The 19,440-nt window shown below is 46.7% G+C and overlaps 1 protein-coding gene across 1 annotated transcript in view; it reads left to right on the forward strand.

The window, feature by feature from the left end:
• The window catches only part of TENM4 (teneurin transmembrane protein 4), a 682,188-nt gene that overhangs the window by 624,582 nt on the left and 38,166 nt on the right, over positions 1 to 19,440 (forward strand). Inside the window, exons 23-25 of the mRNA XM_018043333.1 lie at positions 1,883 to 2,115; positions 6,272 to 6,426; positions 12,011 to 12,888. Of these exons, the coding sequence (XP_017898822.1) occupies positions 1,883 to 2,115; positions 6,272 to 6,426; positions 12,011 to 12,888 (1,266 nt within the window). The remainder of the gene's footprint in view (positions 1 to 1,882; positions 2,116 to 6,271; positions 6,427 to 12,010; positions 12,889 to 19,440) is intronic.

Below are 19,440 nucleotides of genomic sequence, written 5' to 3' on the forward strand. Positions count from 1 at the left end.
TCCAGTTACCACCACTCCTAAGAGAGAAGTTACAAGAAAGCTAAGTGATTTGATTGAAAATACTGTTTAAATAAACTAAAAATGGAGATCTCATGCACTTAATGCCTGCTGTGGGCTAGAAAAGCATCAAGCTGAACACTGGAAACACAGAAAAGAATAAAATCCCATCTCTTCCCATCAAGTAGTGACAGGACTGGGGAGACAGAGTGGAAAGTCAAAGTGTTATCCGCTCAGTTCTGTTGGACTCTTTGCAACACAAAGAGTTTCAGGCTGATTCTTTACCACCTGAGCCCCCAGGGAAGACTTTGGGAGACAGACACATAAGTAAATAGCCAGAGCATTATGTCCAGTGTCCTGTAACCCAGATATGATAAGATAAGAATCTCAGTGCATAGGGAAGAAAGGCTGGAGGAGGTTTGAAAGAAAAGGTGCCGTTTGAGCTGACACCTGAAGAGTGGATAGCAGGTCAGCAGGCTGAGAACGGGAGGGTACAGGATGGTCCCCAGAGCAGGAACCACAGGTGCAAAGAGGCGTGAAGACATGTTTGAGGGACAAGTTGTCGGGATGGCTGATGGCAAGTGGTGAGGGAATGGCCTAGACTGGGAAGAAATTGTAAATCATTATGACATGATAGCAAAATTCAGCTTAATAAGAGATACCTACTCTTAGTCTTCTCCGAAGGTAAAAACAGACATAATGACTAATAATTAAAATAATAATTAGGATTATCAAGTGCCTACTGTGGGCTTCCTTGGTGGCTCAGACGGTAAAGAATCTGCCTGCAATGTGGGAGACCTGGGTTCGATCCCTGGGTTGGGAAGATCCCCTGGAAGAGGGCATGGCAACCCACTCCAGTATTCTTGCCTGGAGAATCTCCTTGGACAGAGGAGCCTGGCGGGCTGCAGTCCATATGGTCACAAAGAGTCGGACATGGCTGACTGACTATGCACAGCACACGCAGCATTGTGTGCCATGCACTATGCTGAGTATTTTTCATATAATTTACATAACATTTTATATAATGTTCCCAATATACCAGCAAGGTTCACATGCCCATTTTGCAGATGAAGAAAACTTGAGGCTCAGGAGACCCAGTCAGTTGCCCAGGTTTCAGAACCACTAAATGACAGAGCTAGACATGGAACCCAGACTGATCTGAACCCAAACCTGCACAATTTTTCCTGCCCTGTGCCTGGAGATGCGGCCTCGTCTCCGTCATCTCTCTGTACAGTCCCCATCTAGCTTCACATCTGTTAGCGCGTCCTGCTCTCTGTGGCTGTTTTGCAGAAACAGAACTATCACCGGCATAGCTCCCATTTCTTCTTCCTTGGCTGTTGCTGCCAATCACAGACTAATCGTGTGGCTCATTTGGGTCTGGCTGCAGGAAGGAGACTAGTGGGCCCCTGATAAGTGTAACATGAGTGTCAAGAGAAGACGCCGTTGACACTGGCTGCGGTCCAGTCTGGCTGGGACCTTAGCAGTCAGTCCCAAGATGGGGGTGGAGCTGCTGTAAAAGCTGCGTGGGGGAAGAGCTTGTGTGTTGTTTTGTTTCGTTTTGAAGTGTTTTTTAAAGTCAGATCCTTTCGTGTCTCTGGTCTGAATTTACAGACCACCTCTGGTCAGCCTCAACGGATAATCTTTTTAAAGAAAACACAGGCATCGCACTGTTGGCTGGGCATGACAGTCATCAACAAGAAGCGCTTGCATTCATAGTTGGGTGAGAAGCAAAGGCCAACCACAGAGGTCAGGAAAATTGGGGAACCATCACCCCAAAGGGGGACATTGTCTCCCTCCTCTTTGGCTTAATCTCAAGTTCTGTATCTCTGGCTGCCTGTCAGGAAAAAAGAAAGTGCTGACCAGCTGGTGTGTCCTTGTTTCCCAGTCACAGCCCAGCACACAAATACTACCTGGCCACAGACCCCATGAGTGGGGCCGTCTTCCTCTCGGACACCACCAGCCGGCGGGTCTTCAAGATCAAGTCCACGGTGGTGGTGAAGGACCTCGTCAAGAACTCTGAGGTGGTGGCGGGGACAGGTGACCAGTGCCTCCCCTTCGATGACACTCGCTGTGGGGATGGTGGAAAAGCCACGGAAGCCACACTTACCAACCCCAGGGGTAAGGCTTGGCTTTCAAAACGCTCTCAGTAGCATTCGTAGGGGTAGTTCCATTTCCAAAAGCTAAACCTATTTATCATTGCAAAAAAGTGGGAAAATGCTAAGAACTCTACAGAGGAAAGTTTAAGCTGTCATAATTCCACCTGCCAGAAATATTCCCAATTAATATTTCCTATCTTTCCCCCTAGCTTTTTATCTAAGTGTTTGTGTGTCTCTAATGCTCACCAGAAACAAACCAAATTAAGTCACATTAAACAAGTTGTTTTAGTAACCTACTTTTTTTCTAAGTGATATATCACGAATATTTCTCCATGTCACTAGAGTCTTCTATGAATTCGCTTTTAATGGCTATATAGTATTCCACCAAATGGATGTCCCATTATCTATCAGTCCCCTCCCGTTGGATGTATATGCTGCCTTTCATGTCATTGTTTGATTAAAAAAAAAAGGTGGTAGTATATCATCTTTGCACATGTTCATGTCCTATAGGATGGGTCAACTCTGAAGTTTCAATTTTTAGTCCTTCCAAAAATTCGACCTCTTCACACGCACACTTGCTTTCCATTCGCTTGTTCAGCAAGTGTTTGCTGAGTATGCAGTGTGCTGTGTGTGCGTAGATAAGTTCACTTTTGCAGAAAAATCAGACCTGAATGTGAATCACAGAGATGGGAGAGGGGGAGAAGTGCTCCCTGAGGTGCAAGGAGAGAGAACTGTGCATTGAGAGTCCAGAGCCAAGGGACGGCCCTGTGCCCAGGAGACTGGAAGGCTTTTTGGAGGAGAAGCCATCGTTGTCAGCAGACATCCATCAGCACGTGTTCACCATGCTGCAGGCCCTAGAGCCAATGACCTACGGTGTCTAAGCCACAGGGTCCTTGTCAATAAAATAGGAGTAATCATATCGCCTGTGTCTACCTCCTAGAATTGTGCTGAGAGTCAAAATTAATATGTTTCATATGATGGCCTATAAAAATGTCATGAGCGATAGTTTTCTTCAGTAGTGCCAGATATCAGGGCTTGGTTTCAAGTGTAAGCTATAGACTTGTGAAGTCAGGCAGTCCTGTATTTACATTCAGACAGTGCTACCTGATGGGAATCCCTGGTGGCTCAGCTGTTAAGAATCTGCCTGCAACGCAGGAGATGCGGGTTTGATTCCTGAGTTGGGAAGGTCCCCTGGAGAAGGAAACAGCACCCCACTCCAGTACTCTTGCCTGGGAAATCCTACAGATGAAGGAGCCTGGAGGGCTACAGTCCATGGGGTCGCAAAGAGTCAGACACGATTTAGCAACTAAACCACCACCACTATGCCATTGCCACCTAATAGCTGTGTGACTTTGGGTGAGTTGTTTAACCTCTCTGAGCCCCATTTTCCTCCTCTAAATAGAAATACACTGTACAGTTGTAGTCCAGATTAACTGTTATTGGAAATGTAAATACTTGCTTAGGACAGTGGTACCAGGCACATGATAAACATCTCATAAATAGTAATTCCTATTCCTGTTATGTTGTATGTACAGAATATCATGTATCATTACTTACATGTCTCTACCACATACCTGAAGTGATCAGGTAGTAACTCCATGGGGTAAAGTCTGTGACACTTGTGGTTAATCTCCTTCTGAATTAGTTTCCTAATACTGAGAGAGTAGCCTGGAGTGGAAAGAGCACTAGGCTTGAACTCAGGGAGCCTGCTTTTATGATTTTGCTCTGCAGCTCCCGGCTCTGGAACCTCCCCTTGTGGGCCTCAGTTTTCCTTTAGTAAATGTGCAGATTGGGCTAAATGGTCTGTGAGAGCCCTTTTGGTGGCAATGTTCTATTCTCTTAAAATTAAAAGTTTTTTTTCTGAGAATTTTTATTCTCTCAAGATCTTTTCTCATTTGCTCCACACACATGTGTTCTCCACCCTCCTGTTTCACACACAGACACACACACACACACACAGACACACACACACACACACAGACACACACACACACACACACAGATGTAGTGGCAGGGAAGTTGCCCCAAAGCCTGTAATTAACCCAGATAGAAATGACAAGGGTGCCAGGATGTGCGGACACTGTGCAACAGCGAGGAGAAAAGATGTCCATCTATTTAGCGCAACAAAAGGAGACAAAAATGAAGTCATTAATCAGAGCACACATCACTTCTATTAGCCTGTGCAGCCAGCTTTGTAAACAAGAAACCCAGTTGTTCCTGGAGCATTCATCAGTCCTATAGCAGATGGAGGAGAAAGACCAAGCACAGCCACACAGACAAGAAAGCGCCTGTCTTAAGCACCTGTGCTTTAAGAATGAAATTAGTTTATATTCTAAGCAGGGACAGGAGGAAGACGTCCCCCGCTTTAAGGCTGACGGTCCTCCACGTGAAATCACTGTTCAGCCCTGAACAGCCTAAGGCAGCGGGCAAGAGGAAGCCCAGCTCCCGTGGATATTCATCACGCAGAGGCCCTTGGCTGTCCTAACCCCACCCTCCTGACCAGTCATAGACCTGTGGGCCCTTGAGAGCAAGCCCAGAGTGGATTTCATGTTCTCATAATTCTAAGTCGTTACAGTAATCAAGGGCTAACTATCACAGGTCAGATGTTATTACCCGCATTTTATCCATGAAAAAAACTGAGACTTGGAAGTGAAGTGACTACCCCAAGGTTATATAACTGGGAGCCTTTTTAACTTTAAACATCTCCACCTCTGTAAAGCTTTTTCTGACCCCTTCTTTCGGTTCCTGCCCCCAAAGAAAACAAGATGGAACTGACCAGAATCTCCTTTATTTCCCCATGAACTGCTGTGGCTTGTCGCTCCCTGGGGCCAAAGTCATTCCTGTGCCCCCTCAGCTAGACCGTGCGTTCCTCAGGGGCACACCCTGTCTGTCTCGGCCCCAGGACCCCTCAGCAGGTCACACTTCTACAGGGTATGTCTGACTCCTGTGGTTCTAGACCGGGGGTGTCAGTATCACCCGTGAGTCTTGGTCCTAGTCCCAGCCACCCTGTGAATTATTAATGGTATTTCCGGGAGTGAGACCAAGCAGATGCGTGTGTATAAATACAGGTATTTAAAGATTCTTCAGGTGATTCTTATCCATATCACTGATTAAGAAGTCCTCACTTACTAGAGTGGTTCTCAAACTTTGATTTGTATCTTTTTACATCATTATCACCCAGGACACTGGTCAAAAATACAGGTAGATGTTCAGGCTGCACTTGAGATTTTGTGAACCGGGTGCCTGGGAGAGTGGTGCATTTTAGCTAGCTCCCAGGTGATTGTCATACACATCCAAAAGTGAGAAGTATAGATCTAGAGCAATCTTTTCATCTCATAGCTAAGAAACCAAATGCAAGGACATCCAGTGACTTGCCCAAGGTCACACAGGTGGCCCTAGAGAAAGTCAGCAGGTGGGATAGTCTAGCAAATGGAGGGAAGGAATGATGAATAATTCATTATGCCTTTTTTAGACATTAAATTCACCAATATTCCCTACACAAATCCAAAGGATTCTTTTTTAGGCTCTATAATTCTAAAATAACCAACGAAACTAAAGTAGTAATAGAGAACTCCCTGGCGGTCCAGTAGTTAGGACTCCACACTTCCACTGCAGCGAGCCTGGTTCAATCCCTGGTCAGGAAACTAACATCCCGCAAGCTGCATGGTGTGGCCAAAGAAATTAAAAATTAGAATAGAATAACATCAAATAGTAATAGACTAGAAAAGCGTGAGGGATGATTGTCCTGGAAGAAAAGAAAAATTACTGCCATCAAAGGGATTTGATGATTATAATTTCAGGTCTTCAGAAGTAGGTTAATTTACATAGTCCACCATTTTTTCATTGAAAATGTTCCTCCTTGCCACTGCCTCTAATGCTTAACTCCCAGCAGTTATGAGTCCAGGTTTTGTTTATGACTGAGATGATAAGTAAATATCTCCAGAGGCAGCAAGGCAAAACAACCAGAGGCCTGGGGAATCTGAAGACCTGGCTGCTGATCCCCTTTGTACAAGCCCTTGGGCAGCTGTCTTCAGAGAGGGGATAAATGTCATGGGGAAGATCTAATCAAATCATAGAGGAGATGTGCCCATCACCCTGGGCACCCGTCGTTTCCATGAGTATGCGGGTTGTTAACCACCTCTAAGGCTGAACGTCCTGTTTGGGCTTCTCCACCCCAGGCATCACAGTGGACAAGTCAGGGCTGATCTATTTCGTGGACGGCACCATGATCAGACGCATTGATCAGAACGGGGTCATCTCCACCCTGCTGGGCTCCAACGATCTCAGTTCGGCCCGGCCCCTGAGCTGTGACTCTGTGATGGATATCTCTCAGGTAAGGAGAAGGTTTCGTCTGCTGGGGCCCTGGGTCGGCATGCTTGTCCTCTCATGGGCACCCGGCTTGCCTGCTGGCTGTTGGTCTTTGTACTGCACAAGGCTTGTGAGCACACTCTTGATGCAGGGCCTCTTAAGAGCACTAACGACACGCAGATGAGTCCAGCACAGTGTGGGGCTCTGGAAGGTCGCCATCAGAGGTGACAAGCAGGTGACACAGGAAGACCCGGAGGACTGAAGGAATCTGCCCCATGTAGCCCTCGAAGGCAGGAGAGCTCATACAGTGTAAATCTAAATCCGTAACCTCATGAATGCACAGATACTTGAACATTGCCCATTCTCCCTCTAGGCTGTAAGCTACGTGAGGACAGGAATTCTGTCCATCTTTCCTCTGCTGTAACCAGGTTCCTGGTACACAGCAGCACACCCAATACTTGTTTGTTGATTAATTCATTAGTGGATTGATTGAATCCCAGCTTTGCCACTCACCAGCTGTATAACTTTAGACAAGTTGCTGAGGTCCTCTGAGCCTCGCTTTTCATATCTCTAAAATAGAAGTAATTGATGTTGTCCTGGCAGGACTGCCTTGAGAATACGGAAACAATGTATGCAAGAGCTCCGAGCGCCACTCGGCGCTCTGGAGGTGATCACTAAACAGAAATTCTAGTCCTGCTTTCACGGAGGAGGTGACTTTGTGCTAGCTTGTGAAGGTTGAATAGGAGTTTGTTGGGTGACAGGAAGAAAGGAGACATTTCACACAATGGAAACTGCATGTGCAATGGTACAAAGATGTTAATGGGCCGGAAGCATTCAAGGAACATTGGAAGATTGAACACTGAACATAGGGTTCGTAGACGGAAGTAGCAGGAGTTGGAGCTGGAGGTGTGCTTTGGAGCCAGTTAGGAAAGGACTTACCTTACCACACCAGGGTTTGAACGTTAGCAAGTGCGCTCCAGGAGCCCCGTGTAGACCCAAGAGAGACACAAGGTTCTGGCTGTTGTTCAGCGTGTCCCTTGTTTGTCCTGCAGTGACTTGAGAAAGGATGTGTCCTTTATTGCTCAATCCTTGAGTAGAACCTGGCCGGTGCTGAATCAGTGAATATCCATCTTGTCAAGATTAGCAAAGCCAGAGATAAAAGGAGGTTCGAATCGCATTAAATTTCGAGTTGGTGTTAGCAATGGGCACACTTGGCTTTTAAACACCCTCGCTTCTAGGGGAGCCTGCATACAGGCCCTTTGCCGCTCACTGCCAACCTGCTGCCTGGGTTCAACAGGTGACGGAGGCTGGGAGGCTTCCCAGCTTGTGCCCGCCCCTGCTCCCAGCGTGTCACCAAGCCCCTTCCCTGGACCTCAGGGCTGCTGCCTGCCATCCCGCAGCTGCCTGCTTCCCTGTCCGGTGCTGGTGTGGTTTCCCTCTGGACCAGCTACTGATTGTTATGCTCCTGAGTGGGAATCTGTTCTCTGCCACCCGTCTTTCCAATTTGGCAGGCTTCCCCTTGCTTGCTCGAGGGTTTCCTTCTCCGGTCTGTAAGCAAGCTTGATTTACCCCATCAGGAAGCGGCCACAGCCTGAGGATGTTACGTCGAAGTCTCTTCAGTTCTCCAAATGGGCCCTCCACCAGCCAGCACAGGGTGCCAAAAAATTTCAATCCACAAGTTGGAAAATTGTCTAGCTTTAGCTGGAGGTACTGCCAAGCACCCAGATCAAAGGCTTGGAAGACAACTGGCATATTGTGGAGGCGGGAAAAAAAATCCACACTTAAATTCAGAAATCCTGGACTGAAATCTCCTTGCCCCTGGTCCTCACCACCCTCGTCCGAAATTGAAGCACAGGATTCTTTTTACTGCATTCTCTGGCATAGCGATAAACTCTTATACATGCATATGGGAAGGGGCCTAGCTTTCATCCTCAGAGCTTCCTCTATCACAAACACGCAGCTGCTTTGCTGTGTGGAGCAGGGAGGTGAGGCAGAGAAATGAGAAACCGCTCAGAGGTAAGAATGCAAAGGGGAGAACCAAGGAGCTCACTCAGACTGAAGACCAGGTGGGAGGAGAAAATAGAGAGAGGCAGAGAGTAGAGACGTAATGGGAGATGCTGCCGTCTGTCCGGAGCATCCATTCAGAACCAGGCATGAGTTCTCAACTCTGCAGCCTGCGGTCACCGCAGACACTGAGTATCACCCTGTCCGTAGTCCAAAATGATTTCCTGAGAACCTACTGTGTGCAGGCACTCTTACAAATGGGGACACAGATATAGATATAACAACTTTTCTTATTTAATTGTCACCATAATCCTGCATGGAGTCGCAAAGTTGCAAAGAGTCGGACGCAACTTAGCGACTGAACAACAGCAATAATCCCTCAAAGTAGGTATTACATACCCCGTTTTATAGATGGGGAAACAGACTTGGTGAAGGAAACTGTGATTATAAATGCAGAGCTCTGTGCTAGGTTCCCTCAGGGGTGCAGAAAGGAAATTTTTTTCATGATATCATGTAAAACGTTTTGAACTTCTTTCCTGTATGTAGAAGGGGGTAATAAATATTACATAAGAGCCCCACACAGTGTCTGGCAGCTAATAATGGGCTGTAAGTATTCATTCTCTTTGTAATTTACAAAGAATTTCCTTGTGCATCGTCTCGTTTGATCCTCATGACTACTCATACAAGATTTATTAGCACCGTCTACATATAAGGAAAGTTCAAAGCACTCATGTAACTTGAGGAAGGTCACACCTGTGGTCACTGGTGGACTGAGTTAAGAAGTGAAGTGTCCGGACCCCTAATCCCTCCCTCTTTCTATGCCATTCACCAGTCAGTCATTTGTCCATCCATTTGATGATCTGTTTTTGCAAATAACTCTGCAAAGAGGCAGTCAAGTCAGAGAGCTTTAATAAAGGCACAGCGTGCTCTGGGGAGCGGGGAGGGAGCTTGATTCCATCTCAGGATGACAGAAGTGGGAGCTGGAGGGACCTCAGCTCTCCGTTCTGGTAATGGGAAATGAAGCCTCCACGTGATCATTGATCATCGCTAACAGGGAGGTAAAATCAGAGCAGCGTAGGGACTTGGTCCAGAACCATCACGCACGCACGGTGACTCCAAGCGCACTTCTTTTGCCTTCTTTCCTGGGTGGCTGAGTGCACGTGGGCACACAGGAGAGAGTAGGAGAGGCTTGTCCTTCCCTCCTCCCCCCTTCCTCTCCCTCTCCCTCCCAGGTTCCCCCACCACCACCACCCCCCCACCCATCAAGGAGCCGTCTTTTCATTGTAATGACAGGCAGAAAGGTCTCAGCAAGCATGTCCCCAAGGCGCCACAGGGCCAGAGGGCATAAAATATTTAGCAGCCAGTGTTGACAAGAAACGGGCTTTAGGAAATTGAAAATTCCCCTGTCACTTTAGAGTAAACTGTGTTCTTGATGCAGCTGAAGGCAGCTGTGATGGTGTGCTCTGGGGAGTGCTGGGAAGTGTGAAGGGAGGCAGCCCAGCCGCTGGTGCTGTGCTGTGGGGCAGAGGGGGCCCAGGCCGGGGGCGAGGAAGCACGCAGACCAGACCCTCGGAGCAGGGCCTGCTCCGTGCTGAGAAGGGCCCCGAGCTCAACGGCCGGATGGAGGTGGCCACGTCTCAGAGGTGTATTGTCTTCTGGGGTTTCTTTTCACTATAGTCAACTCCCAGATGCACATTGCAGGAAATATAAAAATTTTAAGTGACAAAGGAGAAAGTTAAAATTGCCTCTCCTCCCAACACCGGTTAACATTTCAGTGTATAACCTCAAGCTTTTAACCCCGCTTCTGTCCATCATCTATCTACATTATTGTCTGGTTTCCCCAATTGGGATCACACTGTGATTACAGTTCTGCAGACTGTTCTTTCTACTTAATACGTAGCAAACATCTTCCCATGTCGTTAAATATCCATCTGTAACATCACTTTTAACTGCTGCACGGAGTGCTCTAACCTATGGGTGAATGAAATGGGCCATCATTTCTTCAGCCAGGTCTCTGTCATTGGGCATCTAGGTTGGTTCCAGCCTTTCACCATTATTAAAAATGGCTGTGATAAGCACTTCTGTAGTCAGGGGTGTACAGGAGTAAATTTCTGGAAGAGAAATTGCTCATTCAATGGTATAACATTTATTTAAATAAGCCCCAAGTTGGACAGAATGTCAAGGACTTTTTGGGGGCTCAGGATCCTAAGGCAAAGAGTCCCCAGCCGTGGGGTGGATAAGGCAACTGGAGGCAGCAGCTGTCCGCCTACATGCATTGTGGCTGGACCTCTCTGGGAACACAGTTGGCAAAGGGCTTCCCTTAGTGCCAGCACCTCCCAGGGCGAGATACCCAACATCCCAGCCTCCAAGGCCACCAAGGCAAGAAACAGCATCCTCACCTTAGACCTGCCAGGCCGCAGTCCCCTGCATGCCCACCTGCAGGCCAGCCTCCTGTGATCCTTGCTGGCATCCTGGCCTGGCTCAGAGGAGGCTCAGACCTGGGGCCCAGGACCTCTGAACCCTCCATTCCCATAGCTGACGTGTTCATCTCTCCCAGGTGGGCTTGTTCTCTGAGGTGCTAGAAACCATCATCCAAAGCAAGGTATCACCAAATTCAGTATGTGTGTGCAGGAGCCTCCAAGGGATTTTGTTGAAATGCCAATTCAGATTCAGTAGGTTTGGCGTGGGGGCGACCATTCTGCTATACTGACCAGCTCTCAGGCGATGCCAACGCTCTCAGGCCAGAGATCACCCTTGAAGGAGAAAGATCCAGTTTTGATTCCAAGGCACATATTAGGATCATCCAGGATGCTTTTGTGCCTTTCCCAGAGCCCCATACCCAGGGATCTAATTTAATTGATTTAATTGGTCAGAAGTGGAATTTTAGCATCAATGCTTTCTTAAACCACCACGGGTCCTTCCTGGGTAGCCAGATTTGAGGATCACAGGTCTACAACTACGTCAGACAGGGGCCAGGGTTGCTTTTACTTTACATCCCCAGCCTCTAGCCATGTGTTACTCCATGAACTCAAAGAACTGAGAAATCCTCTGTCATGCATTTAGCGACAATTCATGTAAAATCTTCCTTAAGCCTCTAAACAACTTCTCCTTCAGCCTCCAGACTCCATCTGCCTTCCCCTCCCACCTCTGTAACATTAGGTGCCATTCTTTGAGCGCTTCTGGGAGGTCAGACCCTCGGGACTATTATCATTACTTATCTCACAGATGTGAATATTGAGGCTCAGAGAGGCAAAGTAACTTGCCCGAGGTTCTAAGTGGGGGAGCTGGGATCTGAATCCAGGCCTGTCTGACTCCGTAGTCTCTCCTCTCACCTGTTCCTTTTGTTTATCTGTTTGTTATCCCCTTCTCTGTGTTTCGTCAGTCTGACGTAGACCATCGGATGTCTCGGTGGGGCTCTCGCATAGTTTCTGTCTGATCAGGGGCTGATATCCGCGGATGATGACAGGCTGCTTCCTGCTGATCAGGCAGGACTGCCTGTGCTGGCGCTTGGTCCCCTCTACAGCGACCCAGGGCTCTACGGGGTGTGGGATGATCGGTGGTGAGCACCTCGCCAGGCATCTGAGTGTCCATGTCTCCATTATCAGGTTCGCCTGGAGTGGCCCACAGACTTAGCCATCAACCCGATGGACAACTCCCTCTATGTCCTGGACAACAACGTGGTCTTGCAGATCTCTGAAAATCACCAGGTGCGCATCGTCGCCGGGAGGCCCATGCACTGCCAGGTGCCCGGCATCGACCACTTCCTGCTGAGCAAGGTGGCCGTGCACGCGACCCTGGAATCGGCCACTGCCTTGGCCGTCTCTCACAATGGGGTCCTATATATTGCTGAGACCGACGAGAAGAAGATCAACCGCATCAGGCAGGTCACCACCAGCGGAGAGATCTCACTGGTTGCCGGGGCCCCCAGTGGCTGTGACTGTAAAAATGATGTCAACTGTGATTGTTTCTCTGGAGATGATGGTTACGCCAAAGATGCGAAGCTGAATATCCCATCTTCCTTGGCTGTGTGTGCTGACGGGGAGCTTTATGTGGCCGACCTTGGGAATATCCGAATCCGGTTTATCAGGAAGAACAAGCCTTTCCTCAACACCCAGAACATGTATGAGCTGTCCTCCCCGATAGACCAGGAGCTCTACCTGTTTGATACCAGTGGCAAGCATCTGTACACCCAAAGCCTACCCACGGGAGATTACCTGTACAACTTCACCTACACCGGGGATGGTGACGTCACGCTCATCACAGACAACAACGGCAACGTGGTCAACGTCCGCAGAGACTCCACAGGGATGCCCCTCTGGCTGGTGGTCCCGGATGGCCAGGTGTACTGGGTGACCATGGGCACCAACAGTGCACTCAAGAGTGTAACCACACAAGGGCACGAGTTGGCCATGATGACATACCACGGCAACTCTGGCCTGCTAGCCACCAAGAGCAATGAAAATGGATGGACAACGTTTTATGAGTAAGTGTCAAGACCAGGCCGTTTGGGGGTTTTGTTTCATGGGTGCACTGTAGAATTAGAGGTCAACTGATGAAGTGTTCATTTATGGATGTTTTTTATTTTAATTCGCTGGAGATGTAAACCATGACCGATTACATGTTCTTCATGTTAATAACCCAGATGATTACTCCTAGGAAGGAACATCATGTGGTAGGAAAGGCATGAGCTCTGAAGTCAGAGAAGCTGGGCTTGAATCCAGCTTTCCCTGTGGACTTAATCTCTCTAGGCCTCAGCTTCCACCTCTGTAAAACGGAAACCTTCCCCCATGGACTCACTACAGGGAGGTGACATAGATGGAAAATACTTGGTTAAGTGTCAGCAATTGTCCACATAATCCAAGTCCACATCTTTTTTTTTAATTAATTTATTTTTCATTGAAGGATAATTGCTTTACAGAATTTTGCTGTCTTCTGTCAAACCTCAACAGGAATCAGCCACAGGTATACATATATCCCCTCCCTTTTGAGCCTCCCTCCCATCTCCCTCCCCATCCCACCCTTCTAGGTGGATACAGAGCCCCTGTTTGAGTTTCCTGAGACATATAGCAAAGTCTCGTTGGCTATCTATTTTACATATGGTAATGTGAGTTTCCATGTTACTCTTTCCATACATCTCACCCTCTGCTCCCCTCTCCTCATGTCCATAAGTCTGTTCTCTATGTCTGTTTCTCCACTGTTGCCCTGTAAATAAATTCTTTGGTACCATTTTTCTAGATTCCTTACATATGTGTTAGAATATGGTATTTATCTTTCTCTTTCTAACTCACTTCACAAGTCCACATCTTTATGATTCAAAACTTTTTCTTTCACTTTTAACATTTTGGATGGAATTTATGAAGTGCATTAGATGCTTCCCTTTTCGTTATACAGGCATAAAATCTTTCTTTTATGAGTCAAGGTCATTAATAAGAAACAAGGCATTTGATGCTGCCATATTGATCTCAGAGAAACAGCAGTGTGTAGTCCTGAAGAAAGACCTCAGCTCCCTGCCCTGGGATTGAACCTGGGTAACCTGGATGAAAACCAGGAATCCTAGTCACTAGAAAACCAGGGACTAGAGGCTAGAAGTAAAGTGGTCCTGACTCTTGCCCCAGTTTGAAAGCAAGAATGTTTCAAGGAAGCAAAAACTGTAAAAACAGAAAGTTTATTATTATAGACACACATAATGTCTGGCAGAGCACACAGGATAATAGTTTGTTTATCTGACTCAGAAGCAGGGCAGAGAAACACACCCAGAGAGAAAGGGTATGGTCATTCTCTGTAGTGAAGAGGAACACAGTAATTCAGAGAGACATACCAGGAGACAAGTGTAGGCATCCGGAATGAGGAGGCACACAGTAAGAAGGTGATTTAAATCACTTATCTAGGATCATCCTTCCGAGTCTTTGTTTACTTTTGACCGATTGTCTAGTTTCTTTCTTCACCCGTGACTGGTCCTAGGACCCTCCCCAGGATGTGTGCACAACTTTTCGCTAAGGTGGATCCCACCACAGAGGCCTGTGGGTGCGTGTCCATACTTACGGGGTGGGGTCCCCTCCCTTTCGACCCCCAAGGAGCCTCCCTGCACTTGGGCAGGCAGGGAAGTCGTCCTTGACCTCAGGAGTGGGCTCTTACCGCTTTACTTTAGCAGAGCTCAGCTTTTGCCACTAGCTTTGTCCTTGGAGTGTCTGGGTGAGAACAAAGCTTGAATTTTACTCCACTCGACAAATAGCAGGTGTCTAGCCCAGGGGCCCATCTGTCTCCTACCTCGATATGAAGCTAGTTCCCGGAAAATGAGAAATGAGGCTATAGACCCGTCCATTCCTGCCTGAAGTGATTCTAAATGGTTCTTTCCTTAGCTCCTGTGCCTAATCCTTAGTTTTACCACCTCCTCTCTCCATGTGGCGCTATCATATCATTGTTTCAATTGTGGTGGCCGACTTCAGTAGCTTGCTTCCCTTCTCTTCATCCAGGGTAGGGGTTCTTAAATGGTGTAGTCAGAGAACCAGACATTCAGCTTATTATAATCCTTGCCAAAATTAAATATGTATATATATCTCCAGGGTGTTCCTCTATGAGGTATTTTAATGAATAGACTTGTAACATCTCTTTCTACTTAGATCCTTTTTAAGCTGCTTTTTGAGGTTTTAGCCATGTTCCACACAACTGAGGCTGTCAAATATTAGACAAGTACATGGGAGAGAGGGAAGGAACTAGCCTCACTGCCCATCACCGATGGGCTAGAACTGTATTACTGTATTCAGGCCGCGAATCATCTCTGTAAGAAGCAGAAACGGAGACACTGAGGCTCAGAGAGGCTCATTTGTTCATTACTGTCTAGTGAGACCTCACAGAACAGGGGTCACAGCCCACATCTGTCTGATACCAGAGCTCATGCTCCTGCAGCCCTGCCCTGCTGCCCCGTACAGAGTTTGTTAATCCCAAATGAACTTGAATCTTTGAACCCTAAGTTTTTCTCAACCTTGATCAAGCATCAGTTTCTCACAATCCTAGCGACCTAAACAAAAGGAGCTATCATAGATTTTTGAATACAATTTGCACCAAAAAAGAAAAAGTCACAGCAGTTTGTACAAAGTTCACTGGCTAAATTCCCTTCTCCAAGCGGGCACCTTGTTAATTACAAAAATAAAAGACAAAGATCCAAGAAAACAGCAATTATCTTGATTAACTCATCGAAATGGAAATACATTAAATAATTCAATTTTCCCCCAGTTGCCCAATGGAAATCCCTTATACATTATTTAGCCAATACAGGGGTTTCTTTGTCGGAGCAGGTCGGTGCCCTCGATTCGGTCTCAAGGTCACTCCCTCAAATCGCAGACTGAATGCTTACACATCACTGCAGCCGTTACTCTCAACCAGCCCTGAAATTGAAAAGCATGTCCTACACCTCTACCAGCAAGGATCCCCTTCCCCTCTCCCTGTCTTCTTGATGAAGTTATACAGCCGTATTTGATGACTTACGAAGAAGGAAGTTAGTACCATCACTTTTTAGAAAATTGCATTTGGAATTCCGCAGTATCTACTTCATAGCTGTATTCAGAAGCAGAAGATAAAAGCCCTAAAAGAGACAAGTGAAAGTCACTTTTTTTGAGATCCAGCTGTGTACCAGGCTCTTTCTCATTGAATCTTCACAGCAGCCTCAGATAGTAGAGATTATCAGTCCTGTTTTTCACAGATGATCAAACCAAGGCACGGAAAGAGTAGGTAACTAGTCTAAAGTCACACAGTGAGAACCGAGCAGAACCAGAACACACGTCCATGCTCTTTCAGCTACACCGACTGGGTTCACCCAGATTCTTTGTAACTTATCTGTATGTTACGGACTAAAGTTGTATCTTTTTCATAGGGATAGTCTGGGGTTCAAATTTTCAGGGAAATAAAATATGGAAAACGATATCTGACTCATCATAAGTACTCAAATGACAGTTATTGCTATTGCTGTTATTATTATTTCAAGTAATATTAGTATTAGCATTTCAAGCAGTAGTATTAAGTAATTGCTGAGATGTTGTTTGGGCATATAAGGTATTTACCTGGCAGCAGTTGCGAGTCAGCTAATCAAAGAAACAGACCAAAGTTGTAATTGAAGTTAGTAGAAATTAGAGGAGGGCTTCCCTGGTGGCGCAGATGGTAAAGAACCTGCCTGCAGTGCAGGAGCCCCAGGTCCGATCCCTGGGTTGGGAAGATCCCCTGGATAAGGGAACGGCAACCCACTCCAGTGTTCCTGCCTGGAGAATTCCATGGACAGAGGAGCCTAGTGGGCTACAGTCCATGGGGTCACAAAGAGTCAGACACAGCTGAGCGACTAACACGTGCACACACACACACACACACGCACACACAGGAATTAGAGGGCAGATCAGAAGAGCAGACTCAGGTGTCAAGTCTGAGGGATGAAGGGATGAACAAGGAAAGGGGTCAGATTCCTGAAATGGATGGGAAAGAGTTATACAGGATGGGTCCAGGAAAAATGGTTCAATTCAGGTTGTGAACATAGCAAGGATACCAGATACTTATTTTTACTGGATATTTGCCATGTGATTTCAGGAGCAGGCTGGCTTCCAGACCCAAGTCTCAATCAGAAAGAAATAATGCCTGACCTACCCCATTTTAGGGCCATTATAGGAATCAAAAGACTAAGTAAATGCTGAAAGTGAAAATACTTTGCAACCAATGTTGCTCCCAAGAAGTTATGGTATAAAAATTATCATTATGGTATTTCTCAACACAGATTTGGACAGATTTTGCCATTGCACATTGCTCCAGTGAATTTCCTACTTTTAGGTCCATGAGGCAGCTTAATAGATTCCAAACCAAAATACTCTAATACTTAAAAAAAAAAGAAAATCAGCCCAGGCTTGCCTATAACACAGGCTATTACTGAAATGAATTTTAAGTTGGCTTTATCGACCCTCTCAACAGATTAATACATCTAACATAAACATCTCACATGTCAGAGCAAGCAGCTTGACTTAAAGTGTTTATAATTCTGGGGAATCGAGGATCCTTTTCTTCTCTCAACCCAGAGATCTGCCAGTCGGAAACCTAAAAGGGTCTGTAATGCTTTCATCTCTAGCCTGTGGAGGCATTAATTTCAGACGTGGGCTCCTGGGCTGGTGGCATTTGCTGGCTAAGAAAACGGCCTGACAAGAGGAGGCAGGTTCCAAAATTGGCTTATTAGATGGGCGTGAGTAAGTTTCATAAGGGAAGTGGCTCTGGCACTCAGAGCCCTGTGACAGCTCCCATCATCCTTATGCTCAAGCTATCTACCCTGAGACCCTAACTAATGCCTCTCTGTACATGCTTGGGACTTGCCAACTAGGAGGTGCTCAGTAACTATTTTATGAGTGAAATTTACATTCGGGCGGGAAGGGAACAAGAAGGGAAGGAAAAAACACATGCTGTCCTGAGAAGAATGCTAGGTCTCCATCGCAGCTGCAGCACGGCCAGTGCTCCTGGCAGGGAACGGGATTCAATTCCAATGGTCCAGTGAGGAGGCTTCGCTTCCCATTTTTGCTTGAGGATATAAGAGCCAGAAAAGGCATTGTTTCCATCCTTACGATGAAAATAAGCCAGACGAGTGGCAAATGCATGAGTTTTCCTTGAACTCCTTCTCTGAGGTCACAGGGCAACCAAGTGGCCAGGCCTTTTACAGAGTGCCACACCACAGACAAGATGTGGGTGCCAGCTTCCCTGGGGTGGTTGCAACCTGTCCCTGGGGAAACAAAGCATTCAGCTTGGGGAAATTATGAAGACTAAATGTGTCCTGGCAGGAGAGTGTGTAGCCCTTGGAGGCTGCAGATATTGGGAGAGTCCACAGTCTCCAAAACTTTTCTCCACAAACCCCAGCAGGTACTGCAGAGAAAAAGTAGGAAAATAATCCCTTGTGGTAGACCTGGAGGAGGGGTACAGCAGCTGCTAAGGGAGGGGGCTCAAATTTCTGCCTGCTTCACTCAGACCCTTCTCACCTGATCTCCTATATGGAACAAAAGCCTTAATCTGTGGAGAGAACAGTGAACACTATTCTGCTGAGGCCCTAAGGAAAAAGAAAATTCTAACTACTGCTGGAAGAGAAGCAGGAATACTTAATGGGCCCAGAAGAACAGCCTGAAAGGGGCAGGAGCACTGAAGAGGCCACACTCCTGAGATTCAGGGATACATGCCAATATTGATATAAGACTGAGGCTCAATCAGAACAAAAGAGAATTCTGTCAAGCTTGCCACCCACCACTGCTAGCTAAAAAGCTAAACATAACAATGAAAAGTGGAATACTACTGGGAAGGAGATAAGAAGGACACAAGAGCCTAAAAAGAGACCCTTTCTAAGGCTGGGCACAAAGATGGGACCTAAACCTGAGAATAAAGTAGGCACATTGGGGAAAAAAAAAAAACCCTCTGGCAAACTAGTTTCACACCCTAAGTACAAGATACTGCTGGAGGAATGTAAAGCCTGTGACGCATTAAGGTTAGCCGTAGAAATAACACATTGCAAAGCCAGCCCAAATCCTAACTAAATTAACTTAAACTCTCTCACTAAAGTGCAAGCAGGAGAAAACTCATACCCAAAATCTACTACCTCAGTCCCTGCTGCGCTACACAAGATGTCACACTTTCAACTGAATCTACAGAAAGGCAAGAAAAAGCAGCACTGTCCCAGGATCGAAGGTATCGCCAGAAGAACACTCAGATGTGACGCAGATGTTGAAACTGTCTCTCAGGAATTTAACGAAGATTACGTAGGGAATTCCCTGCTTGTCCAGTGGCTAGGACTCTTCATGCTCACTATGAAGGGCCCAGGTTCAACCCCTGGTCAGGGATCTGATACGCTACAGGCCCGGCAGCTAAAATAAAATACTGTCGTGGAAAAGGTGGAAAACATGCAAGATCAGATGGATATTTCAGCAGAGAAATGGAAACTGTAAAAGAGAATCAACTGGAAATGCGAGAAATGAAGAACCTAGAGGTGAAAATTGTCCTATGGGTTTACCAGTAAAGCTGAAACAGCTGAGAA

The sequence above is a fragment of the Capra hircus genome, chromosome 29, assembly GCF_001704415.2.
Source record: "Capra hircus breed San Clemente chromosome 29, ASM170441v1, whole genome shotgun sequence".
Classification (NCBI taxonomy): Eukaryota; Metazoa; Chordata; class Mammalia; order Artiodactyla; family Bovidae; genus Capra; species Capra hircus.